The sequence below is a fragment of the Enhydra lutris genome, unplaced genomic scaffold (assembly GCF_002288905.1).
Source record: "Enhydra lutris kenyoni isolate GAN:26980312 unplaced genomic scaffold, ASM228890v2 scaffoldscaffold109, whole genome shotgun sequence".
Taxonomy (NCBI): domain Eukaryota; kingdom Metazoa; phylum Chordata; class Mammalia; order Carnivora; family Mustelidae; genus Enhydra; species Enhydra lutris.
Window position 1 is genome coordinate 466512 of NW_019154193.1, and position 17403 is coordinate 483914.

General features: G+C 41.8%; 1 protein-coding gene across 4 annotated transcripts in view; it reads left to right on the forward strand.

The window, feature by feature from the left end:
* The window catches only part of LOC111139473 (nuclear receptor corepressor 1), a 154158-nt gene that overhangs the window by 74956 nt on the left and 61799 nt on the right, over positions 1-17403 (forward strand). For 2 of the 4 annotated variants that reach the window (XM_022491737.1, XM_022491738.1), the window contains 3 exons: positions 7019-7146; positions 11649-11866; positions 15783-15845. In XM_022491737.1, coding sequence (XP_022347445.1) covers positions 7019-7146; positions 11649-11866; positions 15783-15845 — 409 coding nt within the window. The remainder of the gene's footprint in view (positions 1-7018; positions 7147-11648; positions 11867-15782; positions 15846-17403) is intronic. The other 2 variants (XM_022491740.1, XM_022491739.1) reach the window with 1 other exon arrangement.

Consider the following 17403-nt stretch of genomic DNA (forward strand, 5'->3'; position numbering starts at 1 on the left):
TCTGTTGAGACTAGATTGTAAGGGAGACCAATTAGGAGGTTACATTTATCCTCCCAGCGGCTTGAACTGGACTCTAGAGGGGGAGGTGTTGAAAACCTGTCCATGTCTGGATGTATCTTTGGACGTAAGGTAAAGAGGTTTTCTTTTTGTTTTTTGTTTTTTGTTTTTTTTAAAGATTTTATTTATTTATTTGACAGAGAGAGAGATCACAAATAGGCAGGGAGGCAGGCAGAGAGAGAGAGGAAGGGAAGCAGGCTCCCCGCGGAGCAGAGAGCCCGATGTGGCGCTCGATCCCAGGACCCTGGGATCATGACCTGAGCTGAAGGCAGAGGCTTTAACCCGCTGAGCCACCCAGGTGCCCCGGTAAAGAGGTTTTTTTGCTGATGGATTGATGGTGGGGGATTCAAGGACAATTATCCAAGATAACCCTGAGTTTTGGCTTGTGGGGTTGCCATTTACTGTGTAGGCATGACTGAAGGGGTGGCAGATTTGGGGGGCAAAGTTGGGACATGCTGAATTTTAGATACATATGTCCAAGTGGGGATGTAAAGGGGGCAGTTGTAAGTAGAAGTCTGGAGTTTGGGAAACAGATCTGGATTGGGAATGTACAATTTGCTGTATGGAAAAAGTTTAGAAAGATATCTTTTTTTTTTTTTTTTAAGGAATCTAGTTACAAGTTAAGAACTTTTATTTATTTTTTTTTTTAAATTTTTTTATTTATTTGACAGACAGAGATCACAAGTAGGCAGAGAAGCAGAGAGAGAGGGGGAAGCAGGCTCCCTGCCAAGCAGAGATCCCGACGAGGGGCTTGATCCCAGGACCCTGGGATCATGACCTGAGCCGAAGGCAGAGGCTTTAACCCACTGAGCCACCCAGGCGCCCCAAGTTAAGAACTTTTAAATTGGTGTGTCTTCATTTTACTCTGGTAGATAATAGAGATTCAACTAATTTGAAAGTTACTTTACTGCTCTATTATCCAATCAAGTTTGAATCAGTAGGAATTACCTTAGGTAATCCCAGAACGATTAGGTCAAATTTATTTTAAGACTCTATAGAGTTCTGCTGAAGTTTATCATTTCTGTTTTTATTTGATTGCTTTACCCATCCTCCCCTCCTGACTCTTACCCATAGGAAGTCACTGTTACTCAGCACATGAATGTGTTGTGTACTGTTTGCCCAGAGAGATTCCAAGCTTGAGAGGTTGGATTTTTAACCTGGTATTGCTATAGGGAACCTTGCATATTATCTCCTCTGAAAGGGAATTTAATCTGAGAGTCATAGGGGAACGAGAGAGATAATCATATTTTTGTTGGACTTGTGTTCAGACATTATTGTTGGCAAAAGTTTTAACTCAGAATTCTGTTAGGTACTGTTGAAACCATTTCACAGTTCAACTTACTGGCATGCCATGATGGGAGTGAATGTGGTTCTTTATTAAGTTTTAGTTGAAGCTGTGAATATATATCAAAGATCAGAAGCCAGTCCTCAGTGTTACGCTGTGGGATCTAGAAATATAAGTAACATGCCAAGTAGTAATTTGATTCTGTGTGTAACATTTTTGTTGGAGGTAAGAATTTCTTCTTACCTTCCAGCAGAAACTCCCATCTAATAAGTATGTCACTGTGTAGCTAGAATTACTGTGGTGACCAGCAGCAAAGCAAGTCATTGTTTAGAAGCCACATTCTTCGTTTCCAAATACTTGATTACCTTTCACAAGAATTTGTACTCTTCCTTCATTCTGACAACATCTTCCTCTTTAAATATGTCAGCAGGTGTTTATTCCCCAAGGACATTGAGAAAGCATATACTTATGTAAATGTAGTAATGTTTGAAGTTAGGAAAGTTTCTGACTGAATTGTTAGACAGTAGTTAGACTGTTTTAGGCAGGTTTAAAAAGTTGGGTGTAAGAGAAAGAGCTTTAGACCCAAAAAAGCTCTGCCTCTCTATATCCATGTAACCCTAGATGTGTCACTTCACTTTTTGAGCCTTGGCTTCCACATCTGTGAGCATGGAAGCAATAATTCTTACCTTGCAGGGTTAACATAAGAACTAGTTGTGTGTGTGACATCCCTAGAGTGTGCTATCGGGGACAACCGGAGTGCCTAATAAATGGTGGTGACTGTAGCCTTTGTTGCCTTCACGATGATGCGTTGTGATTGACAGCTTTTACTCTTCAGGAAACTAGTTTCAAATTCGGTTGGTTTAAAGGCATTAGTTTTAAAATATATATATATGTATATTCATTTTTTAAAAAAATTTTTGTTTATTTATTTGACAGAAAGAGATCACAAGTAGGCAGAGAGAGAGAGGAAGAAGCAGGCTTCCTTCCGAGTAGAGAGCCTGATGCGGGGCTCCATCCCAGGACCCTGAGATCATGACCTGAGCTGAAGGCAGAGGCTTAACCCACTGAGCCACCTAGGTGCCCTTAAATATATTTTGATAAGATATTTTCTGTTTACTGACTGAGACACTTACAAAACTCAATGGTTAGGGGCCCATGGGTGGCTCAGTCAGTTAAGTGTCTGCTTTCGGCTCCAGGTTGTGATCCCAGGGACCTGGGATTGAGCCCCGCATCGGGCTCTCTGCTCGGCGGGGAGCCTGTTTCCCCCTCTCCCTCTGTTTACCCTGCTTGTGCTCGCTCTCTGTCTGTCTCTGTCAGATAAATAAATAAAATGTTAAGAAAAAGACTGAAGTGGCTAAAGGAGGACCTCATTCTTTCTGTCTCTTGAATGTTTTCAGTTCTCTAGATGCTTGCTCTTAAATTTAGTTATTTCATTTCTTGGCAACTTCATCATCTACTGAGTGTGAAGTCGTTTATCTGTTTTCTGAAGACTCAGGCATGTTAATAAACACACATAGGGTATATATAAGTGTTAGGTATTCAGTCAGATAGAGTAGAATAAATCTCAGCATAAACTGTCTCTTGATCTTGCTATAGAGGAATCTGTTGAAATTTCCTTGTTCTTGGGGCGCCTGGGTGGCTCAGTGGGTTAAAGCCTCTGCCTTCAGCTCAGGTCATGATCTCAGGGTCCTGGGATTGAGCCCCGTGTCGGGCTCTCTACTCGGAAGGAAGCCTGCTTCCTCCTCTCTCTCTGCCTGCCTCTCTGCCTACTTGTGATCTCTGTCTGTCAAATAAATAAATAAAATATTTAAAAAAAAAATTCCTTGTTCTTCATTTATCGTGATAAAGTACATAAAACAGGGTGCCTGGGTAGTTCGGTCAGTTGGGCATCTGCCTTCACCTAGGGTCATGATCCCACAGCCCTGGGATGGAGTCCTGCATCTGGCTCCTTGCTTAGCCTGGAGTCTGCTTCTCCCTCTGCTGCTCCCCCTGCTCGTGCACTCTCTCTGTCAAATAAATAAATGAAAAGATTTCTTAAAAGATTTCTAAAAAAAAAAATACTTAAAACTTTTTGTTTAGTTTTTTTTTTTTTTTAATTTGGATTTTGATTTTGTTTTTTAATGTCCTCTCACATTTACAGCACAGTTTGTTGTGTGGCAGACAGGTTTTGTGTTTGCGAGGTCCTCCCTAACAAAATAAAACGTTCTTTAGTTGACCAAAAAGTACTAGGCTTAACGAGGGAGAAACCTGGACAGGAAGCTGTTGGGATGCCTCTGTCTGTCAGGAGACCTTCAGATGACTTTGCTTTTGACACTGTGGACTTGTCCTCCAGCCCCCCTACTAAAGGGCGTGAGGGCTGTGACTTGGAACTTCTATCCCAGAGCATGAGGTTTGGCACTTCCCTTTACAGATTTTCATGAAACAGAAGTAGTTGCAATGACTTCCTGTGAACTTCGGAGGTTACTCCTTGGGCTCTTTACCGCCGGGAGCAGGCGTGGCGGTGGCTCTCTGTGCCCGTCAGCCAAAGGGAGACAGATGCCAGTTGCACACTCTGGCCCTCCTGGCTCTCCCTCTCCACCCACTGCTGCCTAGTCAGTGTGGATGGATTCTGCTTTGACGGGGGTTGTGCTCGCAGCTGTCACACACTTGCAGAGACTATCCAGCAACTCCGCCAGTTTCTTGGGATCGTGTCCACCCCTTCTGCAGAATTGGGGGTTGTGCTTCAGAAGACATCCTGTGCCCATCTTGCCATTGCCTGGTTGAAACAGGTGCTACCTTGCTTCTCGGTCCCTCATACTAGGGAAGGGGGAGTAAAGTCAGCTGCTGGCTGCATTTCAGACGGCAGGGAACGTGTGGGATCGCTTAGTTTCTTCAGAACACTGGTTGGCATTAGAAATAGAAACGTATTAAGGAAGCAAGTTATATGTATCATCCAAGTCTAAGAGAACAGTGAAGCTCTTTACTCCTCTTCTTCCGAGTTGATACCTCCCTGTCATTTCTGAGGGCTATAAACCACTTTCTGGGTTAAGAGCCTACTCGCCAGGCAAAGGGCAGAGTTTATCGCTAGCGCGCCATCCAGTTTGTTCAGAATGACTATTGGATGCTACTTTTATAGCACTTGAGTGGTTGGGGATTATTAGCATTTGAAACCAGCCTTGTGACCACTGTGGTGTCCTAGGGAGTCAGTCAAAGGTGAGAAAAACATTCCCATTTTTAAAGCAGACCTAGTCATGGTTGGAAAGTACACGTTTGAAAGTTTTCCTGATTTTTAAATTTTTGTCTAGTAATAGCAAACACTCAAATGAAAAGGAAACTGGCAATTACCAGAGTGAGAAATTGGGGAAGTCAGATCAAGCAAGTGAGGGAACCATGGTATTGAGACAATTTAGTGAGGGGTCAGAGAGGAAGATAGATAGAGTTCTTCCTCATAGACTGAAATTTCATAGAATAAAGGGACCAGGGGTCATGATGGGGACAAATAGCAAGATCAGCAACAATGAAAATGTGGGGTAGGTGGGGCATGAGTGGTTGTTGTAGAGATTTTTCTGATTTCAAGATCTTGGAGGTAGAGCAGTGCCCACCAGTGATGGCAATTGTGACTTCACCTTAGGAGAGTTTAATGAGAATGACCTCAAGAGTATTTCAGTTGTAGGATATTACATTGCTAGAAAAAGCATTGAGGTACATTTTAAAGTTGGAAGAATAGGGGCGCCTGGGTGGCTCAGTGGGTTAAAGCCTCTGCCTTCGGCTCAGGTCATGATCCCAGGGTCCTGGGATTGAGCCCCGCATCGGGCTCTCTGCGTGGCGGGGGGACCTGCTTCCTCCTCTCTCTCTCTCTCTCTCTCTCTCTCTGCCTGCCTCTCTGTCTCCTTGTGATGTCTGTCTGTCAAATAAATACATAAAAAATCTTTAAAAAAAAAACAAAGTTGGAAGAATAATGGCAAGGCATAATGAGCCATGTGATGAAATTATCTGTGTGTTTTTAGGACTATCTGAGAAGTCAATCCATAATACCAAAACGGGAAAAAACGGCATCATAGGTAGATTCTGTGAAATTTTTAAAAAGGAGGTATTTTTTAAAATACTGCAGTTCAGCAATGTTCTGGAAGTGGCAGTTGGGAGCAAGGAGGATACAGATTCTTATTTATTTCCTTGTGGATTTGAAGAAGGCATGGTACGGGACATGATTGGAGAGGCCAGTTTAAGGTCTTTGTTATCTTAAGAAAAAACCCAGATTTAGCCAGTAGGTGAAGGACTTTGAGATGGTATTAAGAATTATGGGAAATTTTACCTCGAATTAATGAGTACTTCATGTTGTCTGGTGACAGAACAGGTAAGAGGACAGGCATTTATTAGGAGGCAAGATTGACATTGGCCGGGTCAGAATGAAAGATTGAGGTGGGAGGGCCAAACTTTTCAGAGAAGCGGGATAAAGGAACTTGGTTCTGGCTGTATCTGGCACACGCAGAGGCATCTGTGGTCCAGTTGTCTCCTAGGAACTTGGGATACTTAGAGGAGTAAGACTGGGTTCCTTGTCCTTGAGGAGATCGTAATGCAGGGAGCCAGACAGACCCTGGTAACCCAGGGATGCACCACCCTGTGTAAGTGCTGCAGGCAGGTGTGGGCCATGCAGGTGGCAAGGTAGGGAGACAGGGCCTGGAGCTTCTCTGTGGAAATCAAGAAATGCCTCACAGGATGTAGCCTTTTGAACTGAATTTCAGAGGCTGTGTCGGAGTTTACTAGGCAGGGAGGGGTGGAAAGAGTGTTCCAGGCAAAGACATGAAATGCGGGGTGTGTATAGGTGAGTCCAGAGCAGCAACCAGTGTAGGAAAGGTGGGGGGGTTGGGAGATGTACACACGGACGGGGGGCTGTGTGCGCCAATGCTGAGGGGCAGTTCCATCCTACTTAGCTTAGATGGTCTTGATTTCTGCGTTGAATAAACATAATACTGGCACAGACTTGATTTCACTTGTTTTCCTGTAGAATCCCAATTTTAGCAAAGATAAAAGGGTCCCGTAATCGTATTCTCTCCTTGTCTTTGTTCATATTTTTAATTATAGAGTTGTAATTCTAGCTTAGAAATATTTGAGTGTTTCACTTCTTTTCACTCTGTTATCTCCTTACTGTTTTTGCAAATTACTTTAGTCTTGATGATGACCGTAGCCATTCTACTATTCCCTCAAGTGTATGTTTGCACAGAAGACTAAAAGCGTAAAGGTGTTCTTGTAGTATCATCCATAGTGATGAAAAGGTTGGAAGTATATTAGGTATCTAATACTCGGGGAATGGTTTGGTAAATTATAGGTTATCAAATTTTAAGGTAGAATTGAGATGCTTGAGTGACAGATTAGATGTGGGAGTTTACAGAAACAGAGAGAACCAACCTCAGACTTCAGGTTTCTAAGTGGAATCTTAACACTCTTGCCTCTCTGGTGGGTCCAGACACTAGGAACATCTGTGTGTGTGTGTGCGTGTGTGCGTGCTTTTAAGCAGTACCTATGGAATATATTAAAGAGTGTTAGACTGATTTTTAATATGTTACCCCTAATTACATTGTAAGTGATCAGTAAGTTAATTGCTTAAAATTTTTGTGCAAAGATATTTATTGTAATTTGTCATCATAAGTTGAGTTGTTTCTTTTAATGTTAAATTTGACAAATGATGATTCATTCTAGCAGCAAATTGCCCGACCCTCACAAGAAGAAAAAGTAGAGGAAAAAGAAGAAGATAAAGCAGAAAAAACAGAAAAAAAAGAAGAGGAAAAGAAAGATGAAGAAGAAAAAGATGAAAAGGAGGACTCCAAGTGAGTTAAATGATTAGATACTAGTTTTATTTTAAAATCATGGACCTAGGGGCGCCTGGGTGGCTCAGTGGGTTGAGCCGCTGCCTTCGGCTCGGGTCATGATCTCGGAGTCCTGGGATCGAGTCCCGCATCCGGCTCTCTGCTCAGTGGGGAACCTGCTTCCCTCTCTCTCTCTCTATCTCTCTCTCTGCCTGCCTCTCTGTCTACTTGTGATCTCCCTCTGTCAAATAAATAATAAATAAAATCTTAAAATTAAAAAAAAAAAAAAATCATGGACCTACATGATCCCAGAGTCCTGGGATTGAGCCCCACATCGGGCTCTCTGTTCGGCAGGGAGCCTGCTTCCTCCTCTCTCTCTCTGCCTGCCTCTCTGCCTACTTGTGATCTCTGTCTGTCAAATAAATAATAAAATCTTTAAAAAAAAAAAAATCATGGACCTATTGACTATCTTGAAGGTAAAAGTTTTAGATAAGCAAATGAATTAGATGTGCGCTTTGATCATCTAATGTGCTTTGACATAATTAAAGAACAGGATATTCTGGTAAACACAACTTTCGGCTTAATGGACTTATTTGCCAGACATGAGACATACTTTTCAGAAGGGATGAGCTATAGTAATATACACTCATCACTGAGATATATTGAATATAATTTAATTTTTAACTTGGAAGGTACCTCAGGATCTTTTTTTTTTCACCTTTGATACTTAACACTCATGTAAAAATGCTGATAAATGGTTTTCTTTTCTATAATACCTTATATTACAGTTTCATGGGTTTTATTTATTGTATAAAGTGGGGTTCCTGGTTTGTTTGTGGTTCTCTTGCTGTTTGCCTGGTTATAAAAGTAATTCTTGTTTACTATAGAAAATAAGGAAAAGACAGCAAAATACTTAACAAAATCAGCCTGGGATTCTGCCGCTCAGAGACAGCTCTTGTTGATGCCTTTGTGCACATATTGGGGTGCAGTGGCATGGGGGGCTTAGTGGCTCAGTTGGGTGGATTTTTTGCAAAAGATAGGCGCTTTTGAGGCATTATTTACCCAGAGTAAAATTCACCAATTTTAGATGTGTATTGAATGTATTTGGACAAATATATGCACTGCTCTGACTCTTGACACAGTTGTGACATAGTGTTTCCATCACTCCAGAAAGTTCCCACATGCTCCTTTGCCATAGCTTCTCCCCCACTTCCCTGCCATCCCTGTCTCCCTTTGGAGACTGCTCACCTGTTTTGCCTTTTCTAGAATTTCATATAAATGGATTTATGCGGTATGTAGTCTTCTGTGCGTGGCTTCTTTCACTTAGCGTAATGATGTTGACATCCATGCAAGTTGTTGCACGTATCAGTAGTTCGTTCTTTTTAATATTTATAGTGCTATTTCTGGAATCCCCTTGGACATACTGAAGGTTTATTTGGTTTTGTGGCAACTATAGCCTGAATCACTTGGTATGGTTGTTAAAGAGTTGGATACCCTACCATTGCCATTCTAATCTTATACTTTAGGGAGAGAACTGTTGAAAACAATTATTTTTTTTTTTTAAGTTTTTAGGGAAAACATTTATATTCCCACATGGTCCTTAGATCTGCTCATATGGAACTACCATATCTTGGTTTTCACTTTTTCCCTTAAATCTCTATTAACAAGCATTCATTTATTAGTGATGTGAGCCAGCTCTTATGGAGGTTGCAAAAGGACATAAATGATATGTACTGTTCCCAGGTGGTTTATCGTCTAGCAGAGGAAAGCTAGGCAAGACGCAGGTACTATTCACGATAAAGAAGAAAGCCTGGAAGAAATGAGCAGAATCCGGACAGGATGTTGGTAGACTGAAAAGAGGTTCAGGGTTACTTCTGTCTGAATGGTTTAGAGGACTTTACGCAGGAGCTAGTGGTTAATGTGGAGAGAATAAAAGGAACAGCACGAAGAGATGTGCTGCTATGAGAAATGGCAGATAGTGGTCTTACTAGACTGGGACAGAGGGTGGCTGAGGAAGAACAATGGAAGGTGGATTGGGGTTAGATTAAGTAAAACCTTAATGAAGCTAAAATAGTCCATGCTATGCGTTGTTTGAATGGATGGAATGGTTTTTTTCTCTTTCTTTCAAGACTGATTTATTTATTTTTTAGAGAGCCTGCGCAGGCATGTGTGAGTAGGGGGAGGGGCAGAGAGAGGGTGAGAATCTCAAGCAGATTGTGCTGAGCATGGAGCCTGATGTGTGGGGCTTGATGTAAGAACCCGGAGATCATGACCTGAGCTGAAATAAAGAGTCAGAGGCTTAACCGACTGGCCACCCACGTGCCCTTGGATGGAATGGTTTTTTGCCAGAGCTATTCTGGTAGAATACTGACCCACAAGCAGCAGAGAATGGATGGACTGGAGATGCAAGTCAGGGAGTGGAGTATCAAGGCACTGAATAAGAACAATGATAGTAGGGGCGCCTGGGTGGCTCAGTGGGTTAAGCCTCTGCCTTCGGCTCAGGTCATGATCTCAGGGTCCTGGGATCGAGCCCCGCATCGGGCTCTCTGCTTAGCAGGGAGCCTGCTTCCTCCTCTCTCTCTGCCTGCCTCTCTGCCTACTTGTGATCTCTCTCAGTCAAATAAATAAATAAAATCTTTAAAAAAAAAAAAAAAAAACAGTGATAGTAGAAATCAAGATGGTGGGACTAGTGGGAGCACTGTTACTGAGATGAAATAACCAAACCCTGACATGAGATTGCATGTAGGAGGCAAAGAAAACGAGAAGAAACTAAAGATGATGCCAGATCTGTAACCGTGAATGAATGTGATCACGGTGGTACCGTTAACAATGAGTGATTAGAGCATGGCGGGGAGCAAGAGGCAGAGTGGTGACAAGCATGTTTTTGGGCATGTTGAGTTTGTATTGATGGGGAATTCAGGTATATTGATAGGGATTCCCAGCGGGTATTTGGGAAGACAAGTATGGATCTTAGGAGATTTAGTAGACTTGAGGTGTGAGTCTAAAGATACAGATGGGGAGTCATCCCAGTGGAATGGGTGCGAATGGGGGTAACTTTGCAGAGTTTTAAGGCCAACGTGAGCCTTGGGAAATGCAAATGTGAAAGGGGAGGAAGAAGGCAGCCCGCAGAGGGAGAGCCAAAAGAGCAGTAGGGATTATCAGGAGGCATGAAGTCCTGAAAGTTAAGTTGGGAAGGATGTAAAAAGAATTGTCCTTAGGGTCGGTTGCAGCAGGAATATCAGTGCAACAAGAATTGAGAAAAGGTCATCTGAATTTGCAGTTAGTAAGTCACTGGTGACTCTTGACAAAATATCTTTAAGATGAGTCCGTAGTAATAGCCAGATTGCTAAGGGAATAAAGAAGTAGAGAAGGAGGGTTGCAGGGTAACTTCGAGGGCAGTTCAGGACGAAGGGGGAAAATTCTGGAAGAATTTTTTTTTATTGGGGTAAGCTCAGTAAGCTACAACAGATCTTTGAAGTACATAAAATTTGAAAAAAAATCAACACCTCCCATTAAGCGAGAGCCGTTGAGTCTCTGAGTATTGCCACCTATCCGTTCATTTGCCGAAATGTATGTTAGGGACCTTGTTTTTAAATCTAACAACCCTGGGAGGTACGTACGTAGTATGGAGAATAATCTTCTGGTGTCACGTGCGGTGCTACTGCTACTAATAGTGAGAACCCTTTATTTATTGATCAAGTTTCTCCTAAGTGGCTGAGGGAGGTTCAGCCCAAATACCAGTAGACACATATGATGCTTACTGTGTTCTAGGCACAGTTCTGAGCATTTTGTATAAAACTGAGCATTTTATATAAATGAACTCCTTTAATCATTGCAACAGCTCTATGAAACATAGGGTTGTCATCCTCACTTACAGATGAGAAAAAGACAGGCCTGTGGAGGGGAAGTCGCTTGTCCGAGGTCACATGGCTGGTAAATCACACAGCTCTGGTACCAACCTGGGCAGCCTGGCTCCAGACTGTTCTCCGTTATACCGCCTGGGCCACACTGGCCTGTTGGCACATAGTTAGTGTTGGAGATGGTTGAGCATACTGAGGCTGGTTTAATGAAGCAGTACTGTAGACTATTCCTGCAGAAAAGTTGTCTGTCTTAGCCTCTTCCTTTCACAGAGGAGAAAACTTACCTTGGAGCCAAAGTAAAAACTCCAGGACTCCTGCTTTTTTGGTGTACCCCACTGCCTGAGGTTGTGGGTCTAGGGGCTGTTCTGCTGCCATCCATTACTTTCTCATAGGGTGTTGTCATACATAATAAGGTGACTTGAATGTGTTTAAAATTTGAGTCCATTAATGAATAAAACAGACCTTTGTGAAATATCTTAATTTGAGCCAGTCAGAACCCTTCAAAATTGGGGCATGACAGCATCTTTCATAAATTTTGTTTTCAGTAACTGAGAGACTGGATAGTCTTATTTAATTTATATTACAAAAATTCCAAGCAACAACCTTCTTAGATGCATGTATCCTTCTAAATCACACAAGCTTTTCATCGGCTTCTGTTTTCAGAGAAAATACTAAGGAAAAGGACAAGACGGAAGGTACAGCAGAAGAAACGGAGGAGAGAGAGCAGGCCACTCCCCGAGGACGAAAGACTGCCAACAGTCAGGGCCGCAGAAAGGGCCGCATCACCAGGTCCATGACCAACGAAGCGGCGGCGGCCAGTGCTGCGGCTGCTGCGGCCACCGAGGAGCCCCCACCGCCTCTGCCACCACCACCAGAACCTGGTGAGTGTGCGAGATGGGAGTGAACAGGCCATGATTTTGTGCAGGATTCTCTTGCACTGCCAGGGTAGAGCAGGAAGGTCCTCGGATATGGATGACCTAGAAATAATCTGAAAGTCTGGCCTTTAAAAAAAATTTTTTTAAGGTTTTATTTTAATCACCTAGTGTTCATCATGACAAGTGCACTCCTTAATCCCCATCACCTTTTTCACTCATATTCCCCCCCCACCTCTGGTGACCCCCGTTCGTTCTCTATAGTTCAGAGTCTGTTTCTTGCTTTGTTTCTCTTTTTTCCCGCTTTGCTTATTTGCTTTGTTTGTGAAATTCCACATGCAGGTGAGATTATACGGTATTTGTCTTTGACTGTTCTTAATATTATGGTTTCTAGCTCTATCCATGTCATTGCAAAGGGCAAGATTTCCTTCTTCTTTAATGGCTGAATAATACTCCATGGTGTGTGTGTGTGTGTGTGTGTGTGTGTGTGTGTGTGTGTGTGTGTGTGTGTGTGTGTGTGTGTGTTATAGAGATACATATATACTACGTCATCTTTATCCATTCATCACTTGATAGTTGGGCTGCTTCCACATCTTGGCTGTTGTGACTAATGCTCCTATAAACGTAGGGATGCATGTATCACTTTGAATTAGTGTTTCTGTATTCTTTGGGTAAACACCCAGTAGCTGGATCATACATACAGAGTTGTATTTTTAATTTTGAGGAACCTCCACACTGTTTTCCACAGTGGCCACACCAGTTTGCATTCCTGCCGGCAGCGCAAGAGGGTTCCTTTTCCTCCACATCCTTGCCAACACCTGTTGTTTCTTGTATTGTTGATGTTAGCTGTTGTGACAGGTGTGAGGTGATGATGAATGATGCTGAGCATCTTTTCATGGGTCTTTTGGCCATCTGGATGTCCTTGGAAAAAGGTCCGTTTGTGTCTTCTGCCCTTTTGTTAATTGGATTATTTGTTCTGTGGGTGTTGAGTTTTATAAGTTCTTTATATAGTTTGGATACTAACCTTTTATCAGATATGTCATTTGGAAATATCCTCTCCCATTTGTAGGGAGGATTTAGTTTTGTTGTTTCCTTTGCTGTGCAGAAGCTTTTTATTGGATTTTTTTATTTTTAAATTTTATTTATTTTTTTCTAGAGAGGGAGGGGGAGGGAAAGAAAAAGAATCCCAAGCAGGCTCCACACACAGCACAGAACCTGACCCTGGGCTCTGTCTCACAACCCTGAGATCATGAGTGAGCCAAAATCAAGAGTCGGACACATAACTGACTGAGCCACACAGGTGCCCTGGAAGCCTTTTATTTTGATGTAGTCCCAGTAGTTTATCTTTGCTTTTTGTTTCCCTTGCCTCAGGGGACCTAGCTAGAAGAATGTTGCTGTGGCCAGCGTCAGAGAAATTACGGCCTGTGCTCTTTTCTAGGATTTCTATGGTTTCAGGTCTCACATTTAGGTCTTTAATCCATTTTTGAATTTATTTTTGTGTATGATGTAAGAAAGTGGTCAAGTTTCATTCTTTTGTATGTTGCTATCTGGTTTTCCCAGCACCATTTGTGGAAGAGACTTTCTCCTGTTGGGTATTCTTCCCTGCTTTGCTGAACGATGAGTTGATCACACAATTGTGGGTTTGTCTCTGGGTTTTCTGTTCTGGTCCATTGATCTGTGTGTCTGTATTTGTGCCAGTACCATGTTTTGATGACTACAGCTTTGTAATACAACTTGAAGTCCGGAATTTTGATGCCTCCAGCTTTGCTTTTCTTTTTCAAGATTGCTTTGGCAATTTGGGGTCTTTTATGATTCCATATAAATTTTAGGATTATTTGTTCTAGTTCTATGAAAACTGCTGCTGGTATTTTGATAGGGATTGCATTGAATGGGTGGATTGCTTTGGGTGGTGTAGCCATTTTAACAACATTTGTTTTTCTAATCCATGAGCATGGAATGTTTCTCCATTTCTTTGTGTTGTCTTGAATTTCTTTTATGACTGTTACAGTTTTCAGAGTACGGGTCTTTCACTTCTTTGGGTAGGTTTATTCCTAGGTATTTTATTATTTTTGGTATAATTGTAAATGAGATTGTATTCTTATTTTCTCCTTCTGCTGCTTCGTTATTGGTGCATAGAAATGCAGCAGATTTCTTTACATTGATTTTGTATCCTGATTTCTTACATTGATTTAGTTTATCAGTTCTAGCAGTCTTTTTAGGTTTTCTGTATGTAGTATTATGTCATCTTCAAGTACTGAACGTTTTACTTTTTCATGGCCTTTACATTTTTTAAACTTTAATGTCAGTGTCTTTTGAAAAAGATCTTCCCCAATCTTGCTATCTTAATACAGCTGTTTTTCTTTTTACTTAGTTGTAATTTTAGTGTGTATGCTATTTTTTCTGATATTTTAACTTGGTGTATATTATAAATATTATGTAGTTTCTAAGTGATCTTCATTTTTGCTTTTTAATGACTGTGAAATGTTGGCATCCTGTTCCCTGAGGCCCCATTTCTTGAATCATTCCCTGTTGCTGAATGATTAGGCTGTTCCCTGCCCCCTCCTCTTTAAACTAATATAGATAGTAGTGTAAGGAAAAAACATCCTGATTAATGTAACATTTTCTTTCTGTTAAATTATTTTTTATAGGAATGAATTCTTGGTTCCAAGCATTTTTCTCTCTTCTACTAAGTATCATTAGTTTATAAAGGGATCATGTTAATGATGTTTGCCATATTTGGTTCAGTGGTACCAATTTTACCGTAACATGAAGCATAAAGAAACAAGGTTCTGGGGATGGCAAGGAGGATACAAGGAAAATAACTAGATAAGCACATGGGGGTAGATCCTGATGGGCTTTGTTGGAGTGATGTCCTGCTTTGCTTACAGAGTGGGAGCTCACAGAGGTTTTTAAACAGAGGAGTGCTGTGAATAGACTGGTGTTGTAGAAGGTGAACTGGTGACAGTTGGAGGTCTGGTTAGAGAGAGTGAAGGCTGGAGGCGGAGGGACCAGCCAGAAGAGTGTCACTGTGCACGCAGTGGCCCAGGCAAGAAGAGGATGGGTTCGGGAGATTGGGACTGACACACATCATTGGCTGTGGGAGTAAATGGGAGGAAGGATTAAAAAATTGGTCTGAGAAGGCTGTTAATAATTCAGATGACTGGGCGGATGGTGGCACTATTAATTGAGAAGGGGAATACGGCAGGAGCTCATTTCATGCCTGATGGTCTCAATTTCCTTTCTAATGTAGAAGAGAGAGTGTGCAGTTTGTGATCCATCTGTGTTTCCAATCCCCTGTGACATAGGGCCCCCGGGAGTGAGGATGAGATGGGGGACTCAGAGAGCAGGAGAGAACTGTGCCTGGACAGGAACGGGGGCTGTTGTTTCTTCCTTTGACACTTTAGGAGAGGAGGCTGGAGCTCGAGTATGTGGGGAAGCAGTGGGTGAGGTGGGACTTCACAGAAAATAAGCAAGTGATGGTCAAACATGTAGATGTGGTTGGAGCTTCAAAGAACATTGAGAAGAAGCCTTACTTGGAAGCCTTGAATATTTCTCTTCAGTTGGTGGGGGAGAGCCTGCCACCATCCTGTGTCCATAGTTTCTTTCACCTAATGCTTCAGACAGGCTTTATGTCCAACAAGCAGGTTGGTGCCATCTAAGCTGTGAATGAACTTAAGTTTTCTCTGCCTGGGACGCCTGGGTGGCTCAGTCGGTTAAGCGGCTTCCTTGGCTCGGGTCATGATCCCAACGTCCTGGGATCAAGTCCCACATCAGACTCCTTGCTTGGCGGGGAGCCTGCTTCTTGCTTTGCGTTTGTCTGCCTGTGCTCTCTCTCTCTCTCTCTCTGACAAATAAATAAATAAATCTTTAAAAAAAAAGAAAAAAAGTTTTCTCTGCCTTACTGGGTTCTCTCTCTTTATTTCAGTTTCCACAGAGCCCGTAGAAACCTCTCGATGGACAGAAGAAGAAATGGAAGTTGCTAAAAAAGGTAAGTTAGAGTTCTTCAGGGTTTTGGTTGGGTTGGGATGGGCTCTTCAGGGTTATTAGTAATAAATCAGATGGAGTGGATATTTTTTAATTGGAAAAAGAAGAAAGTTCTTCTGCGGTAGTCAACAGAATTTAGAGGTAGAATTGAGTTCTTTATGATGGGGTGGTGCCCTCTCAGGTAATACTGCTGTGCCTTGCTTAAGAGGCCCACTTTTGAGGAATTTAAGATTCTCTGCACAGTTTTATTTTGAATGTCATTTTGTTAGAGAGCAAGTGGACTATTTTCACTCTTCCAGAATAGCTGTGATTCAGTGTTTTGGAGGGTATTTAAGTATAAAGAGTCTATATTTTCTATTATTTAAAAGTTGGATTTAAGGGGCGCCTGGGTGGCTCAGTGGGTTAAGCCTCTGCCTTCGGCTCAGGTCATGATCCCAGGGTCCTGGGATCGAGCCCCGCATCAGGTTCTCTGCTCAGTGGGGAGCCCGCTTCCTCCTCTCTCTCTGCCTGCCTCTCTGCCTACTTATGATCTCTGTCTGTCAGATAAATAAATAAAATCTTTAAAAAAAAAGTTGGATTTAATAGCATGGTTCCTGTCTCCTCAGTTTGTATTTCATAAGGCATTTGGTTATAAATTAGTAAGATTTGCATTGCAATTCAGAGGAGAAGGCATGAACTTTGGAGCCAGAAAAAGGTTTGAATTTTGTCTTTCCTACTCATGGCTGTGTGGCCCTCACCTTATTCTGGAACATTACAAATCTTTTTCTGTTCTTGCTTGTTAACATAGAATAATTTGAAATTGAGGTAAAATTTCTAATAGGATAAATAGGTGGTTTATAAATAAACAGTAGTTTGTGCTTTAAATAAAACAATTTTGAGAAAGATTAGCCAATTCTTTTTGGAGTTAAGTATTTACCTTATAATTCTAAAGAGAAATTATTGTAAATAAGTTGACCTCTGACACATTTCCGATTTATTTTCTATTTAATAATGAATGATACATTTAAGAGTTGTATAAACCAACGTTACCAAAAATATAGCAGTTTAATGTGTTCTGTGTTCAAAATATTTTTTTTAAAGATTTTATTTATTTATTTGACAGATCACAAGTAGGCAGAGAGGCAGGCAGAGAGAGGAAGGGAAGCAGGCTCCCTGCTGAGCAGAGAGCCCGATGCGGGGCTCAATCCCAGGACCCTGGGATCATGACCTGAGCTGAAGGCAGAGGTTTTAACCCACTGAGCCACCCAGGCGCCCCTGTTCAAAATATTTTATTTGATGATTATTTGCCGTGATTAGGAAATTTGTGACTTGTCATGATTACAGGTATAACTTTTTAAAAGAGTCACATTAAGAAAAAAGATTCACATTCTCATCCGATTATCAGAATGTTATAATGGAGTAAGGCAATAGTAGCTATATCATAGAGTGATTTTTTTCAGGTAGATATACCTCCATAGGACTGTTTTTAGTCTCTGCTCTTCTCAGTTCTGTTCATGTATCAGAAGGATTTGGAAATGATCTTCCAGTTGTCATTAAGGAAGCTACCTTCATCAGCCTTGGAA